The 24,797-nt window shown below is 42.8% G+C and overlaps 1 protein-coding gene across 2 annotated transcripts in view; it reads left to right on the top strand.

Annotated features, from left to right (window-relative positions):
* Window positions 1-24,797, top strand: part of TMEM232 (transmembrane protein 232) — a 298,409-nt gene that overhangs the window by 122,816 nt on the left and 150,796 nt on the right. For both annotated transcript variants that reach the window (XM_040343279.1, XM_040343271.1), the window contains exon 11: window positions 18,739-18,911. In XM_040343279.1, the coding sequence (XP_040199213.1) occupies window positions 18,739-18,911 (173 nt within the window). The remainder of the gene's footprint in view (window positions 1-18,738; window positions 18,912-24,797) is intronic.

Below are 24,797 nucleotides of genomic sequence, written 5' to 3'. Positions count from 1 at the left end.
CCGATCGCGTGTACCTGGCGGACATCGCGGCCGCCAGGTACACGCATCGGCTTTTCAGCGATGCGCCGGGACAGTGTTTACCCGCTGCACGCCACCCAGTGGCGCGCGCGGGTAATGCTTTTAAAAAGACGTCCAAAGACGTCCACTTGGCACTTGAGAGCCGCGCTGTTGACGTCTTTTGTCAATAGCGCGGGTCTGAAGTGGTTAAACATGTCAAGGTTGCAGCAACTCCCTGACTAAGTGATACTTTTAAGTCTTATATACATCATTTACCAGTCATATTGGGGGGCCCAGACAACCTCATTTGGGGAATATCATTTTATTACTAGTGATATATATATATGTGAAGTTGATTTGTACTTGTAAGCTTTTTATAAATTAATATTTGGAATAAAGACAGTGGCCCGGATTCACAAAGGATTTACGACGGCGTATCTCCAGATACGCCGTCGTAAGTCCGAATGTGAGGCGTCGTATCTATGCGCCTGATTCAAAGAATCGGATACGCCAGAATTAGTCCAAGATACGACTGACGTAAGTCTCCTACGCCGTCGTATCTTAGGTGCATATTTACGCTGGCCGCTTGGGGCGCTTCCCTTGATTTCCGCGTTGAATATGCAAATGAGCAAGATACGCTGATTCAGAAACGTACTTGTGTCCGTCGGATTTAGCTACGCCGTTTACGTAAGGCGTATGTCCGGCGTAAGTTTACCCCTCATAAAGCATGGATAAGTCATGTTAAGGTATCGACGTCGGAAACGTCGGAACATCGACGTATTTTACGTTTTTTGCGTAAGTCGTACGTGAATAGGGATGGGCGTAGGTTACGTTCACGTCGACAAAGCATTGAGCCGACGTATCTTAGGGAGTATTTGCGACGTGACTCTGAGCATGCGCACGCATGCGCCGTTCGTTCGGCCTCACATTTACATGAGGTCACGGCTCATTGTAATACAACACGCCCACTGCCTTGATAATTTTAATTAGGCGGGCTTACGCCGGCCCATTTACACTACGACGCCGTAACTTAGAGCGAAAGTTATTTCTGAATACAGTACTCGCCTCTCTAAGTTACGGTGGCGTAGCGCATATGAGATGAGCTACGACCGCCAAAAATTACGCCGATCTTTCTGAATCTGCCCCAGTCTATTTTAATTAAGTTGTAGTTCTATTGCTTTCAAAGTCCATTTCCTTTTTGGTATATTTCTTTTTGTGGCTGATCTCTAGGGCCTGTTACAGCTATAGAAGTATATGTTCACAGTTTTCATCTTGTGGTGACAGATTTTTCCAATGTAATTTCATAGGAGAGCTGTTATTTGAATGAAGTCTGAACTTTGCACTGAAGTCAGTGGTGTTGAGAAAGAATGGTTGGCAAGAGAGGTCCTGCAATAAATACACATTTTACAGTATCAAGAACTGTGGCAGCACATCTCTACTAACAGCCACCGTGTGCCACTAATTTCAGAGCTGGGTGTGGATTGCACACAGGCATGAATACTCCCATTGATTATAATGGATTTAGAACTGAGCACATATATTTCTGAGGACATGGAAAGTAAACATGTTGGGATAAATACTTTTACTTTTTGATTTAGTTTCCCAAAGGGAAAAGGGAAACTGCAGTTCAGGAAGCAGAACCTGCTTATGTAATGAGTGAATATGGCTGTCCCTACGTACAAGCAGAGTTTATAAAACATTACACAATTATTTACATGAAACTAATATGTCTCACTTGTGTTTATTTTCGACATTATGAATATTTTCTTATATTTTATAGAAGTAGAAAAGTTTTGTTTCCCTGTAAAGCAGTCCCATTTTTTTTAAATACATAATGCCATATTAGAAAGTTGGATTTTTAGAGAGTTAAGTGTCATTGGGGCTCTCTGAAAAGAGCTGGAGCTTAAGAAAAATAAAAACATTTGTGAGCTGTATCATACTGCTTATCCATTTCTGTTTTGTTGTTCTCCAACTCCATCTCTTTTTTTTCTATTTTCCATGGCACTGGTGCAAATCACACCATAGTCTCCATTCCTTAAAAAGTGAATTTTCACCACATTCATTAAGCTGAACTGAAAAGTGAGCAGTCTATTTGCCTTTAGTAAATCAGCACCACAGACTTTGTATGCACAGATGCAGGATTTTACTGTATACTGAAATTAGTCCACTGTTGTGAGATAAAGTTTTTAGCGATTGCATTTAGTGCTGCACTTTACTGATATATTCTAGACTCTTGAAGTGATATTTTTATGCAGTGTAAGCAGCTTGTGCTATCAGCTAAAAGGGACGAGTCATTGAATGTTAAGGAGCCAGCACCCACCGGCATCCTAACAATGATGAGCCATCCTTGCTGTCGGCAGGGGATTCCCTGCTGACAGCAGATTGTAAAAAAAGAAAAAACAGCAATACAGAAAGAAAACGGTGTTGGGGTCCCCCCAATCCATACCAGACCCAAATGGCCCCATGTCAAGAAAAACAATGTCTGGGGTCCTCCCAAAATCCATACTGGACCCTTATCCAAGCATGCAGCCTGGCAGACCAAAAAGGAGGGGGATGAAGCAAGTGCCCCCCTCCTAAACCATACTGGGCCACATGCCCTCAACATGCCACCCTTGCAAAGCACTTTGTTCCCAAGGACAAGGGCCTCTTCCCCACAACCCTAGCCCAGTGGTTGTGTGGCTATGGGTGGTAGCTCACCAGAATCTGGTAAACCCCTTGTAAAAGGGGGTCACCATATCCCGCCCCCCCCCCATGTGAATGAGTATGAGATACATAGTACCCCTTCTCATTCACCAAAAAAATGTCAAAAGCAAATAAAAACCCAAGACAGTTCTTTATTTAAAAAAAAAGAAAGAAAAAAAGGCTCCCAATGTAAATCCATCATCAATCATGATGAACGTAAAAAATAGATGCTACCCACTGAACACCACTGCTTTCATTCCTTAACATTCACTGAATGACAGAGCAGGTTCCCCTGCAGCTAAATAAACAAAGGAGCGGGGACATCATCAGATGACCACGCCCCTATGATGACTTTAAGAGGCCCTGCCCATGATGTCATAGAGGCAGGGTCACGTGATGTCACCAAGTTACTTCACCCACTATGATGACACATGCCAACCCTCGGCGACTCCACCCTATGACGTCAAAGGATGAAATCTCAGAGGTCCTACACGTATTGTCATTTTTTGTGTTTTTTGTGTGTGGGGCACCTCTTAAAATCCATACCAGACCCAAATGGCCTGATATGAATTGGGGCGACCCCCATACTGTCTTTTATTTTTAATGGCTCTTTTGTTTACATTCTACTGTCAGCGGGAGTCCCCCCTTGACAGTAGGGATGTCTCATTATTGTTAGAACACCACCGGATGCTGGCTCATTAACAACCGATGACTCATCCCTGCTGCTCACAGCAGGGATGATTCACTGGTTGTTAGGACGCAGGTGGGTGCTGGCTCCTTAACAACCCTTGACTCATGTCTGCTGCTGACAGCAGGGATGAATCACTGATTGCTAGGATGCTGACAAGTGCACGCAAAACAGCATTAAGACAGATGAGATCTTGATGCATTTCTATTGAAGTCAATGGATCACAAAATTACACGGCAATGCACCAAAGTAGCACAGGACACTTCCACAATGTCGCATCACAGCTGCACTGCATTGATGTGAACATGAACCATTGGAAGCAATGTCTTTTCTATTTTCATGCGATTCAGTGCAAACCAAGCCATATCGGAAATCGCATCAGTGAAAACCAGGCCTAATACTGAAATACAAAGAAATAGGTTGCCTTTGCTATAGAATAAACAAACTTACATTAGTGTCACCTTTTATCTAATGGTACTATACGGTGGGCATAAAAGCATTTTTTGGGGTGAAACAAGTAATATCTCTATAAACTTATGTTCAACACAAATGTCATATACTGTGAATTTTGTAAAACTCTGGTGCTGCAGCATAAGGTCTAGTTTTTCCGATAAAACTGTTAAGGTATGCTTTGATTTTTTCCACTATGAATAATGGAGAAGCTGTGTTATTAAAATTTTCCTTTACATATAAAATAATATTCTGACTTTATAGCCACCAGCATCCTGGGCATAGTGAATGCAATATATTTATATTATCAGATTTAAATTGAGAAAGAATATACATCAAGCTATGTATATTGAAAAACCGTGTTCCGGTAATGTCAGTACAAGAAAAAATATTTTTGTATCATACAAGTTAAATATTTATTGGGCTTCAGAGATCCAATTATAAGCATATGAATGAGTGTTATTGATTTAAGGTACAAGAATTCACTCAGTAATACAATGGAAATGTATTTTTTTGACAGAAGACAAATGCAAAAAGAAGCCTGTTCAATTTGATTACCAATTTTATTATGGTACAAAAGGTTTTATTGGGTTTATGTGTAAGTTTATATACAGGCAAAGTTTAAAGCCATTGCAAGCGCTTCAAGAAGGTTGTTAAAACAGCAATTTACAACAATAAAAAATACAATATATGTAAATTAGAAAATCATAACATCACATGAAAATCAAAGCAGTAGGCAAAAAGCAACATGATGTGCAAAGTAAAAAAGGGAAATAATGTTATAATGGCAGAATTTGATTAAAAGAATTAGTATGGAAATAGGATGAGTCTTATGGATCCCACAGGGGAAAAAAATGTATGTATGATGCTTTCTTGAAAGTGGACAGTTTCCTCATTCATCATGCTATTCTGTATTCTGATGATATTAAGGGAAAAAGGAAATTGTCTTTTAACCAGGAGGATGTGATTGCCTCAAAGGCAGCGGAAATAATGCGGGAAATGTATTTATAAGGCCTAACATGGAAATTCTTCATAAGATAGTATTATAGCACAGTAAAATGAATAATTCACAAATGATATTAAGCTTCAATTACATACCTGTTACAGCCTGCAGCCAATGGCCGGTTACCAGAAAGCCCAATCCTTATAATCAGCAGAGCACTAATACTTCCTGTTAGCATAAAAACTTGCTGCTTCATCCTACACCCCAAATATTCCTATTGACTCCATAACCAATAAGAATGTGCATGAATTAGTATGGGTCTGGTAAGCTTCAGCCTTTGCATCCAAAAAGTGCAGTTAGGCTTTACATATTGTAGACCAGTCTGTGAAAGGGGAAAGAGAGAGCGCTCACTAATAAACCCAAAAGCAAGGCTGTCAATAAGGCAGCACTTCAGCTTAAAGTGTATGTAAATCCTCACATATACCCAGTGAAGTGAATAGCCTCAGATGATACAAATTAAACTAATCTCCCTACATAAGTTTAACATGAATATCTGCTGTCTTCAGCGTGCTATATTCTTTAGAATTCTTGCATTGTGGTAGAATTTTTATTTCCTCATTCAGCAGTAGATTTTGCTTACACTGTGTGACAGCTGATTTCAGCAAAGGCACACACCCCTCTCCACATAGGCAGAGGAATGAAGATACTTTCAAAGCTGTGCTGTGACAAGACAAGCTCTCTGCTAATCTTATTATAGCACCCACCCGACAAAAATTTCAGATTGCTTTTATCTTCCGTTTCAGAGAACTTGTCAGAAGTTATCATGCTGATAACAGAGGAGCGAAACAGCAGAAAGACATGGGACTCAGGGCTTCTGAGAGAGAAAAGCGAACTCTACAGATATTCAATATCTCTCAAAATTGAGTACACCCCTGCCATTTTTGTAAATATGCTATTATATCTTTTCATGTGACAACACTGAATAAATTACACTGTGATACAATGTAAAGTAGTGAGTGTACAGCTTGTATAACAGTGTAAATTTGCTGTCCCCTCAAAATAACTCAACACACAGCCATTAATGTCTAAACCGCTGGCAACAAAAGTGAGTACACCCCGAAGTGAAAATGTCCAAATTGGGCCCAATTAGCTATTTTCCCTCCCCTGTGTCATGTGACTGGTTGGTGTTACAAGGTCTCAGGTGTGAATGGGGAGCAGGTGTGTTAAATTTGGTGTTATCGCTCTCGCTCTTTCATACTGGTCACTCGAAGTTGAACATGGCACCTCATGGTAAAAAACTCTGAGGCCCCGTACACACGACCAAGTTTCTCGGCAGAATTCAGCCAGAAACTCGGTTCAGAGCTGAATTCTGCCGAGAAACCCGGCCGAGGAAGCCGACGAGGACCTCGGCGAGGAAATGGAGAACATGTTCTCTATTTCCTCGTTGTTCAATGGCAAAAGTCGGCCCGCCGAGTTCCTCGGTGGCTTCCACACTGAACTCGACGAGGAACTCGATGTGTTTGGCACGTCGAGTTCCTCGGTCGTGTGTACGGGGCCTGAGGATCTGAAAAAAATTGTTGCTCTACATAAAGATGGCTTAGGCTATAAGAAGATTGCCAAGACCCTGAAACTGAGCTGCAGCACGGTAACCATGACCATACAGCTGTTTAACAGGAGAGGTTCCACTTAGAACAGGCCTCTCCATGGTCGACCAAAGAAGTTGAGTGCACGTGCTTAGCATCATATCCAGAGGTTGTCTTTGGGAAATAGACATATGAGTGCTGCCAGCATTTCTGCAGAGGTTAAAGGGGTGGGGGGTCAGCCTGTCAGTGCCCAGACCACACACTGCATGAAATTGGTCTGCATGGCTGTAGTCCTAGAAGAAAGCCTCTTCTAAAGATGATGCACAAGATCCGCTGCAGGACAAGGTGTGTGTGGCAAGCATGTGTGGCGGCAACCAGGTGATGAGTACAAAGAATGGTGGCACATCCGGAAGTAAATGTCATGGATATGCAGTAATGTCTGGCAGCTTACCTTGCTCTTCATGTGTTCACTGTTCACCTTAGAGGCCAGGCCCTCTCACCTGGCTGCCTTTATAATCTCTCCTCCCTGTATGGCTCCACCCCAGGCCATATCAGGAACCCTATATTAACCAGCGCACTGCAGGTCTGCCTTGCTGATCAACGTTGTTTGTTAAGCATTGTGTGTTTGGGTTCCTGCTTGCCATGTGCTACGTTTATCTCTGTATACCGATCTTGGCTTGTCCCCAACTACTCTTGTTTGCCTGTGACCCTGACCCTTGGCCTGTCCCTTGTTTATCCTTGTCTGCTTGTTGCCCTGACCTTGGCTTAACCCTTCACCATCTCTTGTGTCCTGAGTGGCTGCTTCCCCTCTCTCCCTAAGGAGCGTGACCTAGGGGACTCTGGGCCCTTGCGACTTGGATTCAGTTGCAGCTAAGGCCATCCTCATCACTAGAGGCTCTGGTGAATACCAGCTGGATCTTAGACTCCGCACCCTGGGGAATCTTGGGCTCAAGCTTCCTGTGTGATCCCTGTTTGTGCTCCAGTGGACCTGTCCTCCATATCCACTATGTGGTCCATCCGCAGCAGTCTGTCATAGGTTTCACTACCTTGTGGTGCACTCCTGACTCCAACGGGGTGCATCTGTCATCTGGTGACCTGACAGTTTGATCAGCCATGGACCCCGCCGACGTGCCACTTCCCGCAGACGATCCATTGCAGGGCATAGTCCGCAGACTTCAGACTCAGGAATCAAATCAGACTCAGGTGATGCGATTCCTTCAGGATCTGGCTTCCCGCTTCAAGCAGCTCCAGGCCTTCTTGGGAACCCCCGAGTCTGCAACCTCAAACACAATCAAAGCACCTATTCCAGTCGCAGCCACACATTCACTACAACTGCCAGCTCCATCCCGTTTCTCTGGGGACTCCAAGGCCTGCAGGGGGTTCCTTAGCCAATGCACTATTCATTTTGAGCTCCAGCCTCAAAAGTTTCTGTCTGATCGGGCTAAGATAGCCTATATCATTTCCTTCCTCTCCGGTGAAGCTTTAGCCTGGGCAGCCCCTCTGTGGGAACTGAATGATCCAGTGGTTTCTAGCCTGTCTGACTTCTTGAAACTTTTTCGGAATATCTTTGAAGAACCGGCTCGTGTCTCTTCAGCGACCAGCGCCCTTCTACGTCTCCGCCAAGAGTCTGCTTCTGTGGGACAGTATGCTCTTCATTTCCGCATACTGCCGGCTGAGTTTAGCTGGAACAATGAGGCCTTAGTCGCAACCTTTTTGCATGGCCTTTCTGATAGGGTGAAGGATAAATTAGCAGGAAGAACCATCCCCACTAATCTGGACGAAGTTATCCTCATGTGTAACCAGATCGATATTCGTTTTCCGGAAAGGACCCTTGAAAACCGACGCTGGCACTCCTTGATCCTTAGTCAGCCTGAGCTCCCCACTCTTCGACCCGTGGAGCATCTCCTGCCAGCTGAGGAACCCATGCAGCTGGGTCGGACCAGGCTATCTCCTGAAAAACGTGCTAAGCGCAGAACTCTGGGCCTGTGTCTCTACTGTGGGGGCAAAGGTAATTTTTGTGAAACTTGCTCTCTTCGCCTGCAAAAACGCTTGGGTTCAATACATCTGGAAGGTGGAGTATTGGACCCAGAAATATCACCTTCACCGTCTCGTCTTCTTCTTTCTGTGTTCCTTCATGTTGGCTCTTCTCCTTATTCGGTCTTGGCATATCTGGATTCCGGAGCCGCTGGCAATTTCATGGACTGGGAAATTGCATCTTCCATGAGACTTGCCCTTTTGCCTCTCACCACGCCATTGGTGGTTTTAGCGATTGATGGCACTGTTCTTCCAGGGGGTCCTATCCGCTTCCAGACCCTCTGTTAAGATGTCGGTAGGGACACTCCACTAGGAGTGGATATCCTTCCTTATCCTAGCTAAGGCCTCAGCTCCTATCGTTTTGGGTCTTCCTTGGTTAAGGCTCCATTCTCCACACGTTGACTGGACTGCTGGACAGATCCTGGCTTGGGTTCCCTCCTGTTCCTCATCCTGCCTACCCAAGGTTTCCCCAAAAGAGAAACTTGCTGTTGCCACCATCCCAGTATCTTTTGCTCTTCCTACTGCATGTAGTGGTTTCCAGGATGTGTCCTGCAATAGTCAGGCTGATGCACTCTCTAGTAGAGATGGCCTGCCGGTTTGCCCGGAGGTCGTTTCGCGGAGAACTTTGCGCGTTCGCTGTCCGCCAAACCAGCGGACATCTGCCGATGTTCGCGGCGGTCCGCAATGTTACATGGGTAATAACTTTGACCTATGACACATCCATCAGGTGGTGCAGGACAGCCAATTGAGACATTTCAGCACATGGACATACTCCCTACCTTATAAATAGACCTGATCTGGCGACCATCTCTTTTTGTCAGTGTAGGGAGAGGTTGGTGTTTGGAGCAGGAACAGGCTGTATTCATTCAATCAAATAGCTAACTAAAAGGTCCACAAAAGTCCTTTTAAGGACTGGTATAGGTGTGTTACTTGCTGTGCAGTATATAGGTGTGTAATACATTCATATACTTTTTGTCAGTGTAGGGACAGGCTGCTGTTTCCATCAGGGACAGACTGCAGTGACACAAATCATTACCTAACAGGTCCACAAAAGTCCTTTCAAGCACTGGTATAGGTGTGCTACTTGCTGTGCAGTACATAGGTGTGTAATACATTCATATACTTTTTGTCAGTGTAGGGACAGGTTGCTGTTTCCAGCAGGGCTAGACTGTAGTGACACAAATCGTTACCTAACAGGTCCACAAAAGTCCTTTCAACCACTGGTATAGGCGTACTTCTTGATCTGCAGTACATAGGTGTGTAATAAATTCATATACTTTTTCTCAGTGTAGGGACAGTTTGCTGTTTCCAGCAGGGACAGACTGTAGTGACACAAATCGTTACCTAACAGGTCCACAAAAGTCCTTTCAAGCACTGGTATAGGTGTACTACTTGCTCTGCAGTACATAGGTGTGTAATACATTCATATACTTTTTCTCAGTGTAGGGACAGTTTGCTGTTTCGAGCAGGGACAGACTATAGTGACACAAATCGTTACCTAACTGGTCCACAAAAGTCCTTTCAAGCACTGGTATAGGTGTACTACTTGCTCTGCAGTATATACTGTAGGTGTAATATACACTTATAATATACTTTTGAATATAGAAAGCATATTATAGTGGATTTGTATTGTGAAGCATTGTGACTGGCGGTGTATTTGGTTACTGTTGCATTTTTGCCTCTTTCGCTGCGTTACCTCTGCTACACACATTAACAAAATTTCCTGAAAAAAAAAAAAGTTACACAACTGGTGCGATAAACCAGTGGCCCCCCAAAACGACAGATTTTGTTATATACCTTCTTCCACATATACTGCGCTTCTCTAGAGACTTTTGTCACAGGGTCATTTAAAAAATGACAGGCAGAGGAAGAGGCAGGCCCTTCCGCAGGGGTGGTAGGGGTAGGGCAGGAGCACCAGGCCGGAGCCAAAGTGGGAAGTGGCACAATGTTCGTTCGATTACATCAAAGGACGCACCAGACTTGGTTGAGTGGCTCGCCACCAATACCACCACCACCACCACCATATACCCTCCGCTTGAGTCACAGGAAATATTTTCCGATCCATCAGAAGACATTTCGGATGCGCAGCCATTCTTGGCATTGGATCAGGAAGAGGAGGTAGCAACAGTCGGCAATCAGCAGTCTGCTGACAGTACTCAAATCAGCCCAAGGAGGTTGGTGCCCGCTGTTGCTGCCTACTCCGAGATCTCTATTGTTAGTGATGGGGAAGGTGAAGTCAATGATGACGTGTCTACAGATGTCACGTGGGTGCCCACAAGAGAGGAAGAGGAGGGGAGTTCAGAGGGGAGATGGACCAGCAGATAGGGAGGAGAAGCAGGCCGAACTTACATTGCACAGGAGGGACAAACCAGACTCCTAATGTATCAGGAGCAAGCCATCAACCATGTAGGGTCACATCTGGCGCTCCCAGGACACCGACCCATGGCTCCGCAGTGTGGGCTTTTTTTAATTTGTCCGCTGCAGACAATAGTGTTGCCATCTGCAGCCTTTGCGGTCAACGCATAAGTCGCGGTAAGCCCAACACTCCTGTGTCATGTCACCTTCTAACCAACCTGACCTCAGGGTTCCTCTGACCTCTGGCCAGTCTGATGGTTCTGTGCTAGATGCCCAGTTCATCTTTAAGGGTCTGAGGGACCCTCCTCAGATTCCTGTTGATCCTCTCATGCCCTTTCTTATTCCTAAAAGGCCTTTGGTCCTCAATGAATCCTCTCATCCTCTCCCTACCTTGGTTCCGCTCTCTGAGGATAATCTAAAGTACAAGGTTGGTTGAATTCTGGATTGTCGGCTCTGCAGAGGCATTCTTCAGTACCTTGTGCATTGGAGAGGGTTTGTTCCTGAGGAGGCGTCTTGGATTTCTGCATTTGAGGTCTTTGCGCCTCGTCTGTTGAGAAGGATTCATCTGAGATTTCCCTTTAGGCTTGGGCCCAGACAGGGGAGGGGGAGAGAGTGAGATCCTTGTTTGAGCTCCAGTGGACCTGTCCTCCATATCCACTCTGTGGTCCATCCGCAGCAGTCTGCCATAGGGTTCACTACCTTGTGGTGCACTCCTGACTCCAACAGGGTGCATCTGTCATCTGGCCACAGGTGACCTGACAGTAAAATCAAAATAATTTATTGAAAGTCTATAAAATCAAGCAAACATGACAAACAAATCCAAAAAAGGTGCTCAGTGGCTGCGTTTCACACAGACGTGCTTACTCATTGTGAGTAAGCATGTCTGTGTGAAACACATCCACTGAGCACCTTTTTTGGATTGAAGTTTGTCACGTTTGCTTGATTTTATAGACTTTCAATAAATTATTTTGATTTTACTTCCGGATGTGCTACCATTCTTAATTTGTTTCCATTGGATTTCCCTAGCTGCAGACCACGATCCCCTCCCTTCAGAGACTGGCTTGCAGGGCAGTATTCCAGCATGATAACGACCCCAAGCACACCTCCAAGACGACCACTGCCTTGCTAAAGAAACTGAGTGTAAATGTGATGAACTGGCCAAGCATGTCTCCAGACCTAAACTCTATTGAGCATCTGTGGGGCATCCTCAAACGGAATATGGAGCAGTGCAAGGTCTCTAACATTCACCAGCTCTGTGATGTTGTCGTGGAGGAGTGGAAGAGGACTCCAGTGGCAACCTGTGAAGCTCTGGTGAACTCCATGCCCAAGAGGGTTAAGATAGTGCTGGAAAATAATGGTGACCACACAAAATATTAACACTTTGGGCCCAATTTGGACATTATCACTTGACACTTTGTTGCTAGCAGTTTAGACATTAATGGCTGTGTGTTGAGTTATTTTGAGGAGACAGAAAATGTACCCTGTTATACAAGCTGTACACTCACTACTTTACATTGTAGCAAAGTGTAATTTCTTCAGTGTTGTCACATGAAAAGATATAAAAACATATTTACAAAAACATAAGGGGTGTACTCACTTTTGTGAGATACTGTATGTACCCAGGTAAAATTTCATGAATCAGGTTTACATCCACTTTAAAAGCAATGCTTCTCCAAAAGAACACAATTTCCTTTGTCACAACCCAGGTCTGAACTTGCAACCACTGCTGTGTCTAGGAGTGTCTCTTCTTGCTGAGCCACCTCAGATGCTGTACAGTTCATTGTCTACTACTACTACTGTACTACTGTATTTACACAACCTTGCCTTATGTTTTGTTCCTCTTGAACCTTGAACCCTTTATTCCTTCTATGAATTTCCTATTAAAGCCATGCACTTTCTGTTTGCCAGATTATTGTGCTCTTTCCAGACAATATCTTGCTCCTTTGCATACCTGCAGATGTCCTTATCTCCACTACTACTACAGGCCTTGGCTTGTTCCTTGACTATGCTTCTGTTGATCCCAACCTGCTACATGTGCTACCTCCTAGTGGGCTGAGGGTCGTGTCCTGATACGAACATACTGGACATGTGGAATTTGTTTAGTTACAAATTCCTTTTTTTTTCAAAATGTTGACAAACTAGTTAATTTAGAAATTTCCGCATTTTGGAATTTTTCAATTTCCGAATTTTCAGATTTCCGAAATTTTGAAGTTTCGAATTCCGAATTTTCGAATTTCCAAAATTTCAAAAATAGAAAATTCGAAAATTACAAATTGGGAAATTGGGAAATTTGTAATTTTCAAGGGTTAGGGTTTAGGATTAGGGTGTTAGGGTTAGAGGGTTGGTGTTAGGGTTTTCGGAATTCGAAATTTTGAATTTTCAAGGGTTAGTGTTAGAGGGTTAGGGTTAGAGGGTTAGGGTTAGGAATAGAGAGTTAGGGTTAGGTTTAGAGAGTTAATGTTAGGGTTGGGGTTAGGATTAGAGGGTTAGGGTTCGGGTTTAGGGTTAGGGTTAGTTGTTAGGGGTAGGGTTAGGGTCTTCCCTTGAAGAATAAGGCTAGGACTCAGGACTCAAAGGTCAGAAGGAGGATTCCCAGAGGTCAATGGTCACAAGGCATGGCTGACCTACCCCAACTAAGTCAGGGGATTAACAAGTCGGAATACCCAAATTTTGGAAAGTTTGATCATTTGGAAATTCAAAATTTCAGAAATTCAAAATTCTATATTAAATATTGTAATTTCCTTTCAAATTTGGCTGTTAGTGAACGTAACAAATACGAATTCATCCGAAGTTACGAATTATCCAAAATAATAAATGCCGCATCTAAACGAATGTAACGTAAAAATAATAATTAAAATGTATTATTATTATGATTATTTATTATTAATTTGTTCCATTCCATTTGTTTAGATGTTCCATTCATTATTTCGGATAATTTGTAACTTCAGATAAATTTGTATCCGTTACATTCACTAACAGTCAAATTTGAAAGGAAATTTCAATACCTGTAATTTAATAGTTATTATTGGTTATTATTTCTAATTTTACCTATTTTTTTTCTTTATTTTTTATTTGGATTTTCCTATTTTTCCAATTTTCTAATTTCCGAATTTCTGAATTTTCCAATTTCTGAATTTCTGAATTATGAATTTTCAAATTTTCCAATTTCCGAATTTTTCTAATTTCCGAATTTTCCTAATTTCCGATATTCTGTATTTTCAAAAAAGCAAAAAACAAATGAAATGAAAACAAACATATTTTTCGGCAGTGCACACATCTATACCATACAACAAAATGCATCTCTACCAGTGGTTAACCTATAACACTCTGTACACTGTGGATACCACGTCCTCATAATGCTTCATCACTCTTCTCTCACTTTAGTTGTTCAGCATTTCTGAGCTGGTTTCTGCTGAGCCTGTACCAGAATCCACCAGCTCAATAACCTGTCACCTAATTCTCAGGGACATTCATTTGTACAGTATATTACATTTGTATACTAGGAAGGTTGAATTGAGTACATAACCCATGCCTTTTCTTTTTGAGGGGCCCCACTCTATTTTCCGTGCCTTCCAGGCTGGGTCCCTAAGACAACCAGTACTGCGAATCGGACCCAGTAGAGGTTATGAATGCTAGGAAAGGAGCATAAGCACACAAGCTCTTTCACTACCAGGGCCTTTTGTCACATTTGCCAAGTCAAATCACTTATTGACCGGCTGGCGGCTTATGCACTTGACACAAGTACTGTAGTCATTAGCTACAGTATTATAGCCTCCTCAGAATAGCGTCACTGAACTTTAGACATTTATACTGCATCTTCGCATCTTCTGTACCTCGTCTTGTCTCCTAATTAGCACTGTTCTTGTAATATGCTATGCATGCACCCCTTTATTGTGCTCACGTAACTTCAGACCAGGCCAAGTTAAATAACTAACAATAAACATTCTTTACTGAAGTTGTTAGGCAAAATAAATGAACAGTTCAAAAAATATATCTTTAATGGACATTCCTGTGCAAAATCCTCTAAGAGCCCCTTAGTTAGTCCACTGGTGCCCCAAACTACAGCACCCTCTGTAAGGTGGTTGCCTTTCTTTTTATTTGTTTGCCCCAGCAGAGTGTGGTACTTGCCCAAAAAGTATAGGAAAACCTAGCCAGCAGAGTTAACCCTCACCTCGCAGGGAGAACCATCTTAGCAGGGAAAACACAACTAAACAGTGCTACTCCAAATCCTAACTACATACAATAATTACAAAACAAAAAAACATTTTCAGTAAACATAAGACATTTAACATCCACCTGCTTATAGGTCTTTAAATATTAGGGTTAGGGGATAAGGGTTAGGGGTAGGGTTAGGATTTCCCCTCGAAGAATAAGGCTAGAACTCAGAAATTGGAACAGGGACCTCCCCCAGAGGTCAAAGGTCAGAAGGCAGGTCCCCAGAGGTCAAAGGTCACAAGGCATGGAATGAACATAATGAATGAACATAATATATAGTGACGTTAAGAAAAAAAACATATATATTGTGCTCAGTGTGTGTGAATAAATGCAAATAAATGATGATAAGACAACAGCACTCACAACATCCAGATAAATATAAAGAAAATGTGTAGCGCTGTCTAGTATGTGCAACTGACATACAATATATTAACATGTTAGAAAACAATATTTAAAACACCAAAGTCCATATAGTGATGTTATGCAAAGTCCTTAAATGCAGTGCAACACCCAGTGTTTAGGCAAAAATGTCTTCTTAATAAAAAAGGAAATACAGACAGCGCAAAAACGAAACCCTAATCAAAGCAGCTGAACACCGAAGGTCAATAAAATCCTTTAATAAAGTACATGTAAAAAGCAGTGCAGCGCTAAAACAAATGAAATACAATAGAAAACAATAAAAATAAAAAATATGATAACATCAATAGTCCAAATTCAAATGGCAGAGCAGAAGAACCACAAAAGTAGTAGGACTTTTAGGATAGTGAATGGAGTGCTCAAGTCAGTCACTGTGTATCCAAAACAAGCCCCCCGCACCACAGACGATACGCGTGCAGAGGGCTTTTAGTGATGTCAGGACAGCCACCTACCTGGTTTTTATTCATATATGCTTTTATTCCATGCACTAGGACATAGTGCTATGCTTGTGAGTATTTTTTAAATAAATCTTTGTTGCTTTTTTCAAACGGAGAGCACTATGTGTTTCCTTTATACCTTTACATGACCCTATTCCATCTATGAGCGTTTTTGGAGATCATCCATCGTTTGAGGACTTTTGAGAGAGGGATCCTATGTGAAGACAATACCTTACCATTACCCTTTTTACAAGGGACAGCGAGATTGACCTGCTGTTTACTCAGAGGTCCATACGTTCAGGTGAGCGGTTTGCACTACTGGTGGAGGAAACACACTTGTTTTGGATACACGGTGACTGACTTGAGAACTCCATTCACTATCCAAGAAGTCCTACTACTGTACCTGTTGCCGAGAATGTGTTTCCAGCACGACAGCATCGCGCTGATTCTCGGTGACAGGGTGCCGACATCTCGCACTCGCTGGAATAGACAAAGCACATTCCAGCGAGCGCGTCATAGAAGCGACGGGAGATCCGACTTGGATTCCCGCCAATTCTAGCCGCGGCGTTTGGTATGCATCCTGAGAAGGAACTCCACGCCAAATTTTAAATAAAAAAACGGCATGGGTTCCCCCAGGAGCATACCAGGCCCTTAGGTCTGGTATGGGTTGTACGGAGACCCCCCTACGCCGAAAAGCCGACATGGGGGGTCCCCCCACAATCCATACCAGACCCGTATCCAAAGCACGCTGCCCAGCCGGTCAGGAATGGGGGTGGGGACGGGCGAAGAAGAAGACCCCCCGGAGAGTGGAGAAAACCCCCCGGAGAGCGGAGAAGACCCCCCGGAGAGCGGAGAAGATCCCCCAGAGAGTGGAAGAGAACCAGACGGCGGTGAAGAAGAAGCCCCCCCTGCTAAAAGAGCTAAAGAAGACAGGGGGGCCCCCAGAGCAGACTAATAAATTATTTTAAAAACCCTGTGTCGTGTGTTTATTTACTTTTACACTTTGCCTCCAGGTGAATGGGTAGGGGTACGATGCACCCCATATTCATTCACTTAGGGTGGGGGGCCGGTATCTGGGGGCCCCCTTATTTAAGGGGGCTCCCAGATTCCGATAAGCCCCCCGCCCGCAGACCCCAACAACCAACGGCCAGGGTTGTCGGGAAGAGGCCCTGTCCTTATCAACATGGGGATAGGGTGCTCTGGGGTGGGGGGGGCACAGTGTGCCCCCCCTGCCCCAGAGCACCCAACCCCCCCATGTTGAGGGCATGTGGCCTGGTACGACTCAGAAGGGGGGGCGCTCGCCTGTCCCCACCCCCATTCCTGACCGGCCGGGCACCGTGCTTTGGATATGGGTCTGGTATAGATTGTGGGGGACCCCCCACGTCAGCTTTTCGGCGTAGGGGGGTCTACTTACAACCCATACTAGACCTAAGGGCCTGGTATGCTCCTGGGGGGGAACCCATGCCGTTTTTTTATTTAAAATTTGGTGTGGAGTTCCTTCTTGGGATGCATACCAAACGCTGCAGCTAGAATTGGCAAGAATCCAAGTCGGATCTCCCGTCGCTTCTATGACGGCTTTGTCTCCATCGCGGCAAGGCAGCTCGGCGCTGGCTCCCGCGATAGGGCTCGTAGGTGGTCAATCTCGCTGAGAAAGGGAGCGACATTGACACAATATCACGGTCACCCACTGTACTTTTGTGGTTTTTCCGCTCTGCCATTTGAATTTTGACTATTGATGTTATCATATTTTTTATTTGTATTGTTTTCTATTGTATTTCATTTGTTTTAGCGCTGCACTTCTTTTTACATGAAAAATGTCTTCTTACCAGTTTTCATACATGTTAACATATTGTATGTCAGATTCACATCTATACATATATAATGAAGTTTTTATTTCCAAGCTTTAACATGAGTTGCTACTTCATCTGTGAAGATGGAATTCAACTGTGAATAAAGAAAATAGAGTAACCCCATTTTCCCTGTGTTCTACTGCAGAAAAATGTAAAAGGCGTTTCTGGAGAATTAGGATGGCTTGTGGAGGTTTTCATATAGCATTTGTTTTGGCGTTTCTTACTGTATTATTTGAAATGATACATTATCGTTTATGAGACGTAACTGGTCCTCTAAACAAAATAAGACCTTATGTCTTACATGTCTCTTTTTCCTTTTAACATTCTATTTTCCCTTTTTGTAATGCTTTTATTTGTTTTATGCTCATTGTAATATTTGATTGTTGGAAAGCATTATATGATATACTGGGAGAATACATAAAATGCATATTAATATGATAATATGTGATCAAATTTCAATAGCAAAGACATTGTAACAACATTGCTGTAACTAACTTTTCTTTCATCTTGGCATTCTACACTTTGGGCTCGATATGTCAATGTTTTCACCCCAGATTCATACAGCTTTTACCCAAGATTTTAATGTTTCACATATGATTTAATTAAAAAAATATGTGAATCTTGGATATGTTGTCTGAATTTTGAGTGAAAACATTAATACATAGACCACTTTGTGATACATATAATGCGCAATGCAAAGCAAAAGTTTTTTTTCTCTATCGGTAATATAGTGAAAGTACAGTAATCCAACAAAGGAAAAAGGCATGTATCTAAACCTGTATTCCACTGTTTGTATTTAGCACATGAACAGTTCTAATTGGAGTCCTACTGTATGTGTCTTCCTGAATAATCTATGATCTGGGCAGATTTAAATACTGTAATTAGGGGTGAGTGTGCTTGGGCATAAAAAATTCCCATAGGGCTGTTGAGGAACGATTTTCAGTAGCAGTTCTGCATTATGGACCCTTGAATTATCAAATATAGCTTGTGACCACACTATTCCTCAGGGATATATAACATAGGTTTTATGGACAATGTCTTAAAGGTGAATAAAAGCTTATTTGAAGATTTTTTTTTTTTCTTTTAGATGACTTTTGGATGATTTCATATTGTGCTGTTTATAATCTGGTTAAAATCTGTAATGAACTTAAGTGGGATACGAACCGAGATGGCCTCAGATTTGCAATCTTGAATGCACTATACAAACATAAAAGTATGGAAAATGATACTCGAGTCTTCGATGCTGAAAAAATTGCTGAGGTTTGTGTTGAAAAGGCAATAACATCTGCATTTACTGAGCTCCTCTGTGTTACTGCATTTAGAGAATTCAATGATGTTTATCACAAAAATAACATATTAAAATAAGTAAGCTATACAAAATAAAATGTCAGATGTTGACAGAATTCTGGGTGATACTGTGGGTTGTTGTTTCCTATCAACATTTTCAATTTTCTCATCAAAAGCAAACATTCTGTGAACCGTACCTAAACGATAATGTGCAAAATATTCAAAAGTATAATGTCCAAATTATGCAAAATAGCTTATATTGTAATGCCTGACACTCTTAGATATAAACAAATGTCTAGTGTATTATTGGAACAAACATAAACATGAATAAATTAAATAAATTAGGATGTACTAATGGTATGGGTAATATGATTTAAAGTGATTTTAAAGTCTCCTTTTTTTGTTCTTATAAAAATAACAAACATTTTATACTTACCTGCTCTGTTGCAGTTGATTTGCACAGAGCAGCCCAGCTCCTCCTCTCCTTGGGTCCAACTTCTGTGATCCTGGCTCCTCCTTCCTGTTCAGTGCCACCTCTCTCCCCTGATTGGCTAGCTGATTTTGACAGCAGCGGAAGCCAATGGCGCCCCTGTTGTGTCATAACCAATCAAGAAGGAAAATCTCGGATGACTAAGACACTCGTGGGCATCGCTGGACAGAGAGGGACCTCAGCCCAGATAACAAGGAAAACTTGCCACACTGTGAATTGTAAGTCTTGTGAACTTGCTGCACATCTTCCCTGGTAGGTTGTACACTTGCAGAGCACTTGAAGCACAAGTTCTAGTTGACACTTTTCCAATTTGTAGCGAATTTGCATGGCATGTCTCTAGCAAGAGTAAAGATGCAGTGGTATGTCTAGAGCCCTGCAAGTCTACGGCAAGAGCCCCGCAAGTCTACATTTTTGGAAAGAAAAAAGAAGTAAGCAGGTGTAAATCTATAACCCCACAAACTGGTGACAGTGGACCCACTGCTATTAACCTAATCCCTTACTGTACACATGTGAAATACATTCATTCCAACAATCATATAATGATAAACCCTGTGTCATTGCATAAAATAATTCATCTATCATACAAAAAAAAATAGTTTATTAGGTGCAAATGCTGTTAAAAGAAAAGTGCTTAGTGCAAAAAATATTATTCATTAGTAAAGTGCATGCATCAAAAATTCATATGTGTTCAAAAATATTTGCAGTCCATTTTGCAATACCAGGAAAAATCCAAGATTATTATCACTTTCTTGGATTTTTCCTGGGGTTGCAAAATGAACTAAATATTTTGAATACATATGAATTTTTCATGCATACACTTTACTAATGAATAATATTTTCTTGCACTAAGCACTTTTTGTTCACCGTGTCAGCGCACCATTTTTTCTTTTGCACTTTTCTTTTAACAGCATTTGCACTTAATAAACAAATAATTTTTGTATGATAGATGAATTATTTTATGCAATGACACAGAGTTTATCATTATACATGATTGTTGGATTGAATGCATTTCACATGTGTACAGTGAGGGATTAGGTTAATAGCAGTGGGTTCACTATCACTAGATTATGGGATTATAGAATTATGCTGCTTCCTTCTTTTTTCTTGCCAATTAACTGGTGATAATAGGCATGCGCCTTCAATAATATGACAGTCGCAAGATGGCTCTGCATCAACAGTTACAGAGCCAGGGTCGACACAGATCCACGTCCTGTCAGGGAGACAAGTCCGATGGTGTGTCCCTTGTACATAGGGACACCGATCGGTCACCTCCCCCAGTCATTCCCCTCCCCCCACAGTTAGAATCACTCCCTAGGGAACACATTTAACCCCTTGATCGTCCTCTAGTGTTAACCCCTTCCCTGCCAGTCACATTTATACAGTAATCAGTGCATGTTTAAAGTACTAATCACTGTATAAATGTGAATGGTCCCATAATAGTGTCTTAGTGTCCGATCTGTCCGCTGCAATATCGCAGTCCTAACAAAAATATCGCAGATAACGGCCATTACTAGTGAAAAAAAAAACATAAATCTATCCCCTAGTTTGTAGGCGCAAACCAATCACTATATGCTTATTGTTTTTTCTTTAACCAAAAATATGTAGAAGAATACATATCGGCCTAAACTGAGAAAAAAATGTGGATATTTATTATAGCAAAAAGTAAAAAATATTGGGGCAGATCCACAAAAGGATTACGCCGGCGTATCTACTGATACGCTAGCATAATTTTAAATTTCCCGCGTCGTATCTTTGTTTTGTATCCACAAAACAAGATACGATGGCATCTGGGATCGATCCGACAGGCGTACGTCTTAGTACGCCGTCGGATCTAAGCTGCAATTTTTTGGTGGCCGCTAGGTGGCGTTCCCGTTGAAATCCGCGTCGTGTATGCAAATTAGCTAGTTACAGCGATCCACTAACGTACGTCGGCCCGGCGCATTTTTTTACGTAGTTTTCTTTCGGCTTTTTCCGGCGTATAGTTAAAGGTGCTATATGGTGGCGTACTCAATGTTAAGTATGGCCGTCGTTCCCGCTTACAATTTTGAATTTTTTACGTCGTTTGCGTAAGTCGATCGCGAATAGGAATTTGCGTAGAATGACGTCACCATCGTAAGCATTGGCTTGTTCCGGTTAAATTTCGAGCATGCGCACTGGGATACCCCCAGGGACGGCGCATGCGCAGTTAAAAAAAACGTTGTTTACGTCGGGTCACGACGTATTTACATAAAACATGCCCCCATTACATCCATTTGAATTCCGCGCCCTTACGCCGCAAGAGATTCACTACGCCGCTGTAACTTACGGCGCAAATTCGTTGAGGATTCGAAACAAAAAAAAGTAAGTTACAGCGGCGTAGTGTAGTGTATCTTAGATACGCTATGCCCGGCGCAATAATGCGCCGTTGTACGTGGATCTACCCCATTGTGTTTTTTTCAAAATTGTCAGTCTTTTTTTGTTTATAGCGCAAAGAATAAAAACCGCAGAGATGATCAAATATCCCCAAAAGAAAGCTCTATTCGTGGGAAAAAAAGGACATCAATTTTGTTTGGGGGACACAATTTTGTTGTTAAACAAAGACCACAACAGGTCTAGTGGCGCTTTGGTATACAAATCCTTAATGTCAGTTCACATTCCTCTCTCCCCTCCTCACCTCACAGCTGGTCTGACAAGGCTTTAAAGCCCTGTACACATGCTCGGTTTTCTCGGCAATAGAAAGTCCACTGAGAAAACCGAAGGGAAAGCCGAGAACCCGGCAGGAAAACTGCCATGGAGCTTTAGCCGGGAATCCTGGCCGTGTGTATGCTCCATCGGCACTGCCTCGCAGTTTTTCCCCATAGGTAGATTTGGCGGAAAAAAAATACGCCCGGAATCCCAACGGGAAAATAGAGAGCAGGTTCTCTATTTTCCCGACGGGATTCCCGGCTGTTTTCCAGGGAAAACTGAAAGGAAGCATACACACGTTCGGTTTTCCCAGCCAAAAGCTCTCCTGGCAGTTTTCCTGCCGGGAAAACCAGTCGTGTGTACGAGGCTTGATATATGGATCCTTTATGTAAAATCACATTCCACTCTCCTCTCCTAAAAGAGCCACTAGACCTGTTGTAGCCTTTGTTTAAGGTGAGCTGCTAGCAAATAAACAAGAACAAATAAAACATTATAAATTGTGCTCCACCAATGGGATATTAGGGTTAGTCACTCCTTGATTTCTACCTCTCTGAACTCCATATCAGATCTCATGGATACAACTCACTTCTCTGCACACCACGCCCCAGCACCATTAAAAGAAAAACCTTACACAAAGCAGGGAGCAATGATGACAATTCAGTGACCCCTGTGGTGGGATAACTATTACACCAGAATCAGAAATTGCATAAGACTTGCAGAATTTTTATTTCTGTTTTTGTCTAAAATGTTGAAACACATTTCAAACCATTAAAGTAAACTCAAAATGTTTTATTTTACCTTAACAAATTCCCTGCATTAGTGTAAAAAAAACCCCACTGCCTGTTCTATCTCCCCCTAAAACCCTCAATACTTGCCTGACTCCTTTCACTGCTCCAGCACTGATCCTCGGAGCACCAATCCTCTTATTTCCTGTTCTCACAAGAGATGTGCAGAGCAAATCAATCAATCAAACTCTTTGAGGAGGGTGTGGCTTACCAGCGTTGTGTGTATTTATTGATGCACACAGCCCAGATCAGGGGCATGCACATCCGCATGCACATGCCCTTAGGCACCTAAAGCAGGGAGGAGCAGGGAGCGCCAGTGATGGACTGCCAAAGAGGAGGTAAGGGACCACTCATTGCATAAGCATTGCACAAAGTAGGTAAGTATAATATCTTTTTTATTTTAAGACAAAAATAGCCTTGAATATTACTTTAAAGCGGGGGTTCCCCCTAAAAAAATTATTTTTTTCTAGCATCTCATTCAGCATAGTAGCGTGAGCTACAGTCTACAGTATGCCTTTATATATTTTTTTGGTGCCGTACTCACTGTGTAATCACGTACTAAAGTTTCCGGGGAATGGGCGTTCCTATTCAGAGGGCTCGTGATTGACGGACGGCTATGGCGCGTCACGCTTCACGGAAATAGCCGAAATAGGTGTTTGCTCTTCACGGCGCCTGCGCAGTCAGCTCCGATGTCTGTGCGCAGGCACCGTATAGCGCCGGGAAGAGCCGAGACCTACTCCGGCTATCTTCGGGGAGCGTGACGTGCCATAGCCGGCCGTCAATCATCTTCCCTCTGAATAGGAACGCCCATTCCCCGCGGGGAGTCGAAATCTTCACTAAAGGATTACACAGTGAGTACGGGGCAAAATAAATAAATAAAGGCATACTGTAGCTCACGCTACTATGCTGAATTTAATGCTATATTGTTGTTACTGAGGGTGAACCACCGCTTTAAGGTGGAAGGTAAAACGAACCCTAATGCCGCGTACACACGATAATTTTTCGGCATGAAAAAAACGTTTTTCGGCATGTAGAAAAAACATAGCTTTTTTCAACTTCATCATTAAAACGACATTGCCCACACACCATCGTTTTAAAAAAATGCTCTAGCAAAGCGCGGTGACGTACAACTATAAAGGGTAAGTTCCATGCAGATGACGCCACCCTTGGGGCTGCTTTAGCTGATTTCCTGTTAGTAAAAGACGATTCACGCTTTTCTGTCTGTTACAGCGTGATGAACATGCTTACTCCATTACAAATGGTAGTTTAACCACAACGAGTGCTCCAGTCTCATAACTTGCTTCTGAGCATAGTTTTAGCCAGGGCTGTGGAGTCGGAGTCGGAGTCGAGGAGTCGGAGTCGGGGGAAATATTGGGTACCTGGAGTCGGAGTCGGAGTCGGCAAACAATGCACCGACTCCGACTCCTACTAAATTTAGATAATATAATAAAAATAAAAAAACTCCTTACAGCTTAAGTTAGAAGAAATTGAGGACCGCAGTAGGCGCAGGAACCTGAGATTTAGGGGGTTACCCGAGTCAATTGGAAAGGAGGCTTTGCAACAAACAGTTGAAACAATATGTCGCCAATTGATGGACCCCCCCAGCCCTTACCCTCTTGAATTTGAACGGTTACATAGAGCTCTAGGTCCACCATCAGAAAATTTAAACAGGCCGAGGGACATAATTTGTTGCTTTCATTATTTTGCACATAAGGAACTCATCAGCAGGAGGGCCTGGACAGTAGGCGAGATCATATTTGAGGGGTCTAGGATCCAGATACTGCCAGATCTTTCGCGGGCCACGCTTCAGCGTAGGGCTATGTTACGCCCAATGCTGGATAAGGTGAAGCAGGCAGGAGGGACCTACCGTTGGGGGTTTCCTATTGCGGTCATAATAAAAAGGAATACACAGACATTCCA

This window comes from Rana temporaria, chromosome 1, assembly GCF_905171775.1.
Source record: "Rana temporaria chromosome 1, aRanTem1.1, whole genome shotgun sequence".
NCBI lineage: Eukaryota > Metazoa > Chordata > Amphibia > Anura > Ranidae > Rana > Rana temporaria.
Note: the sequence above shows the minus strand (reverse complement) of the source record. Positions and strands in the feature narration are given on the sequence as shown.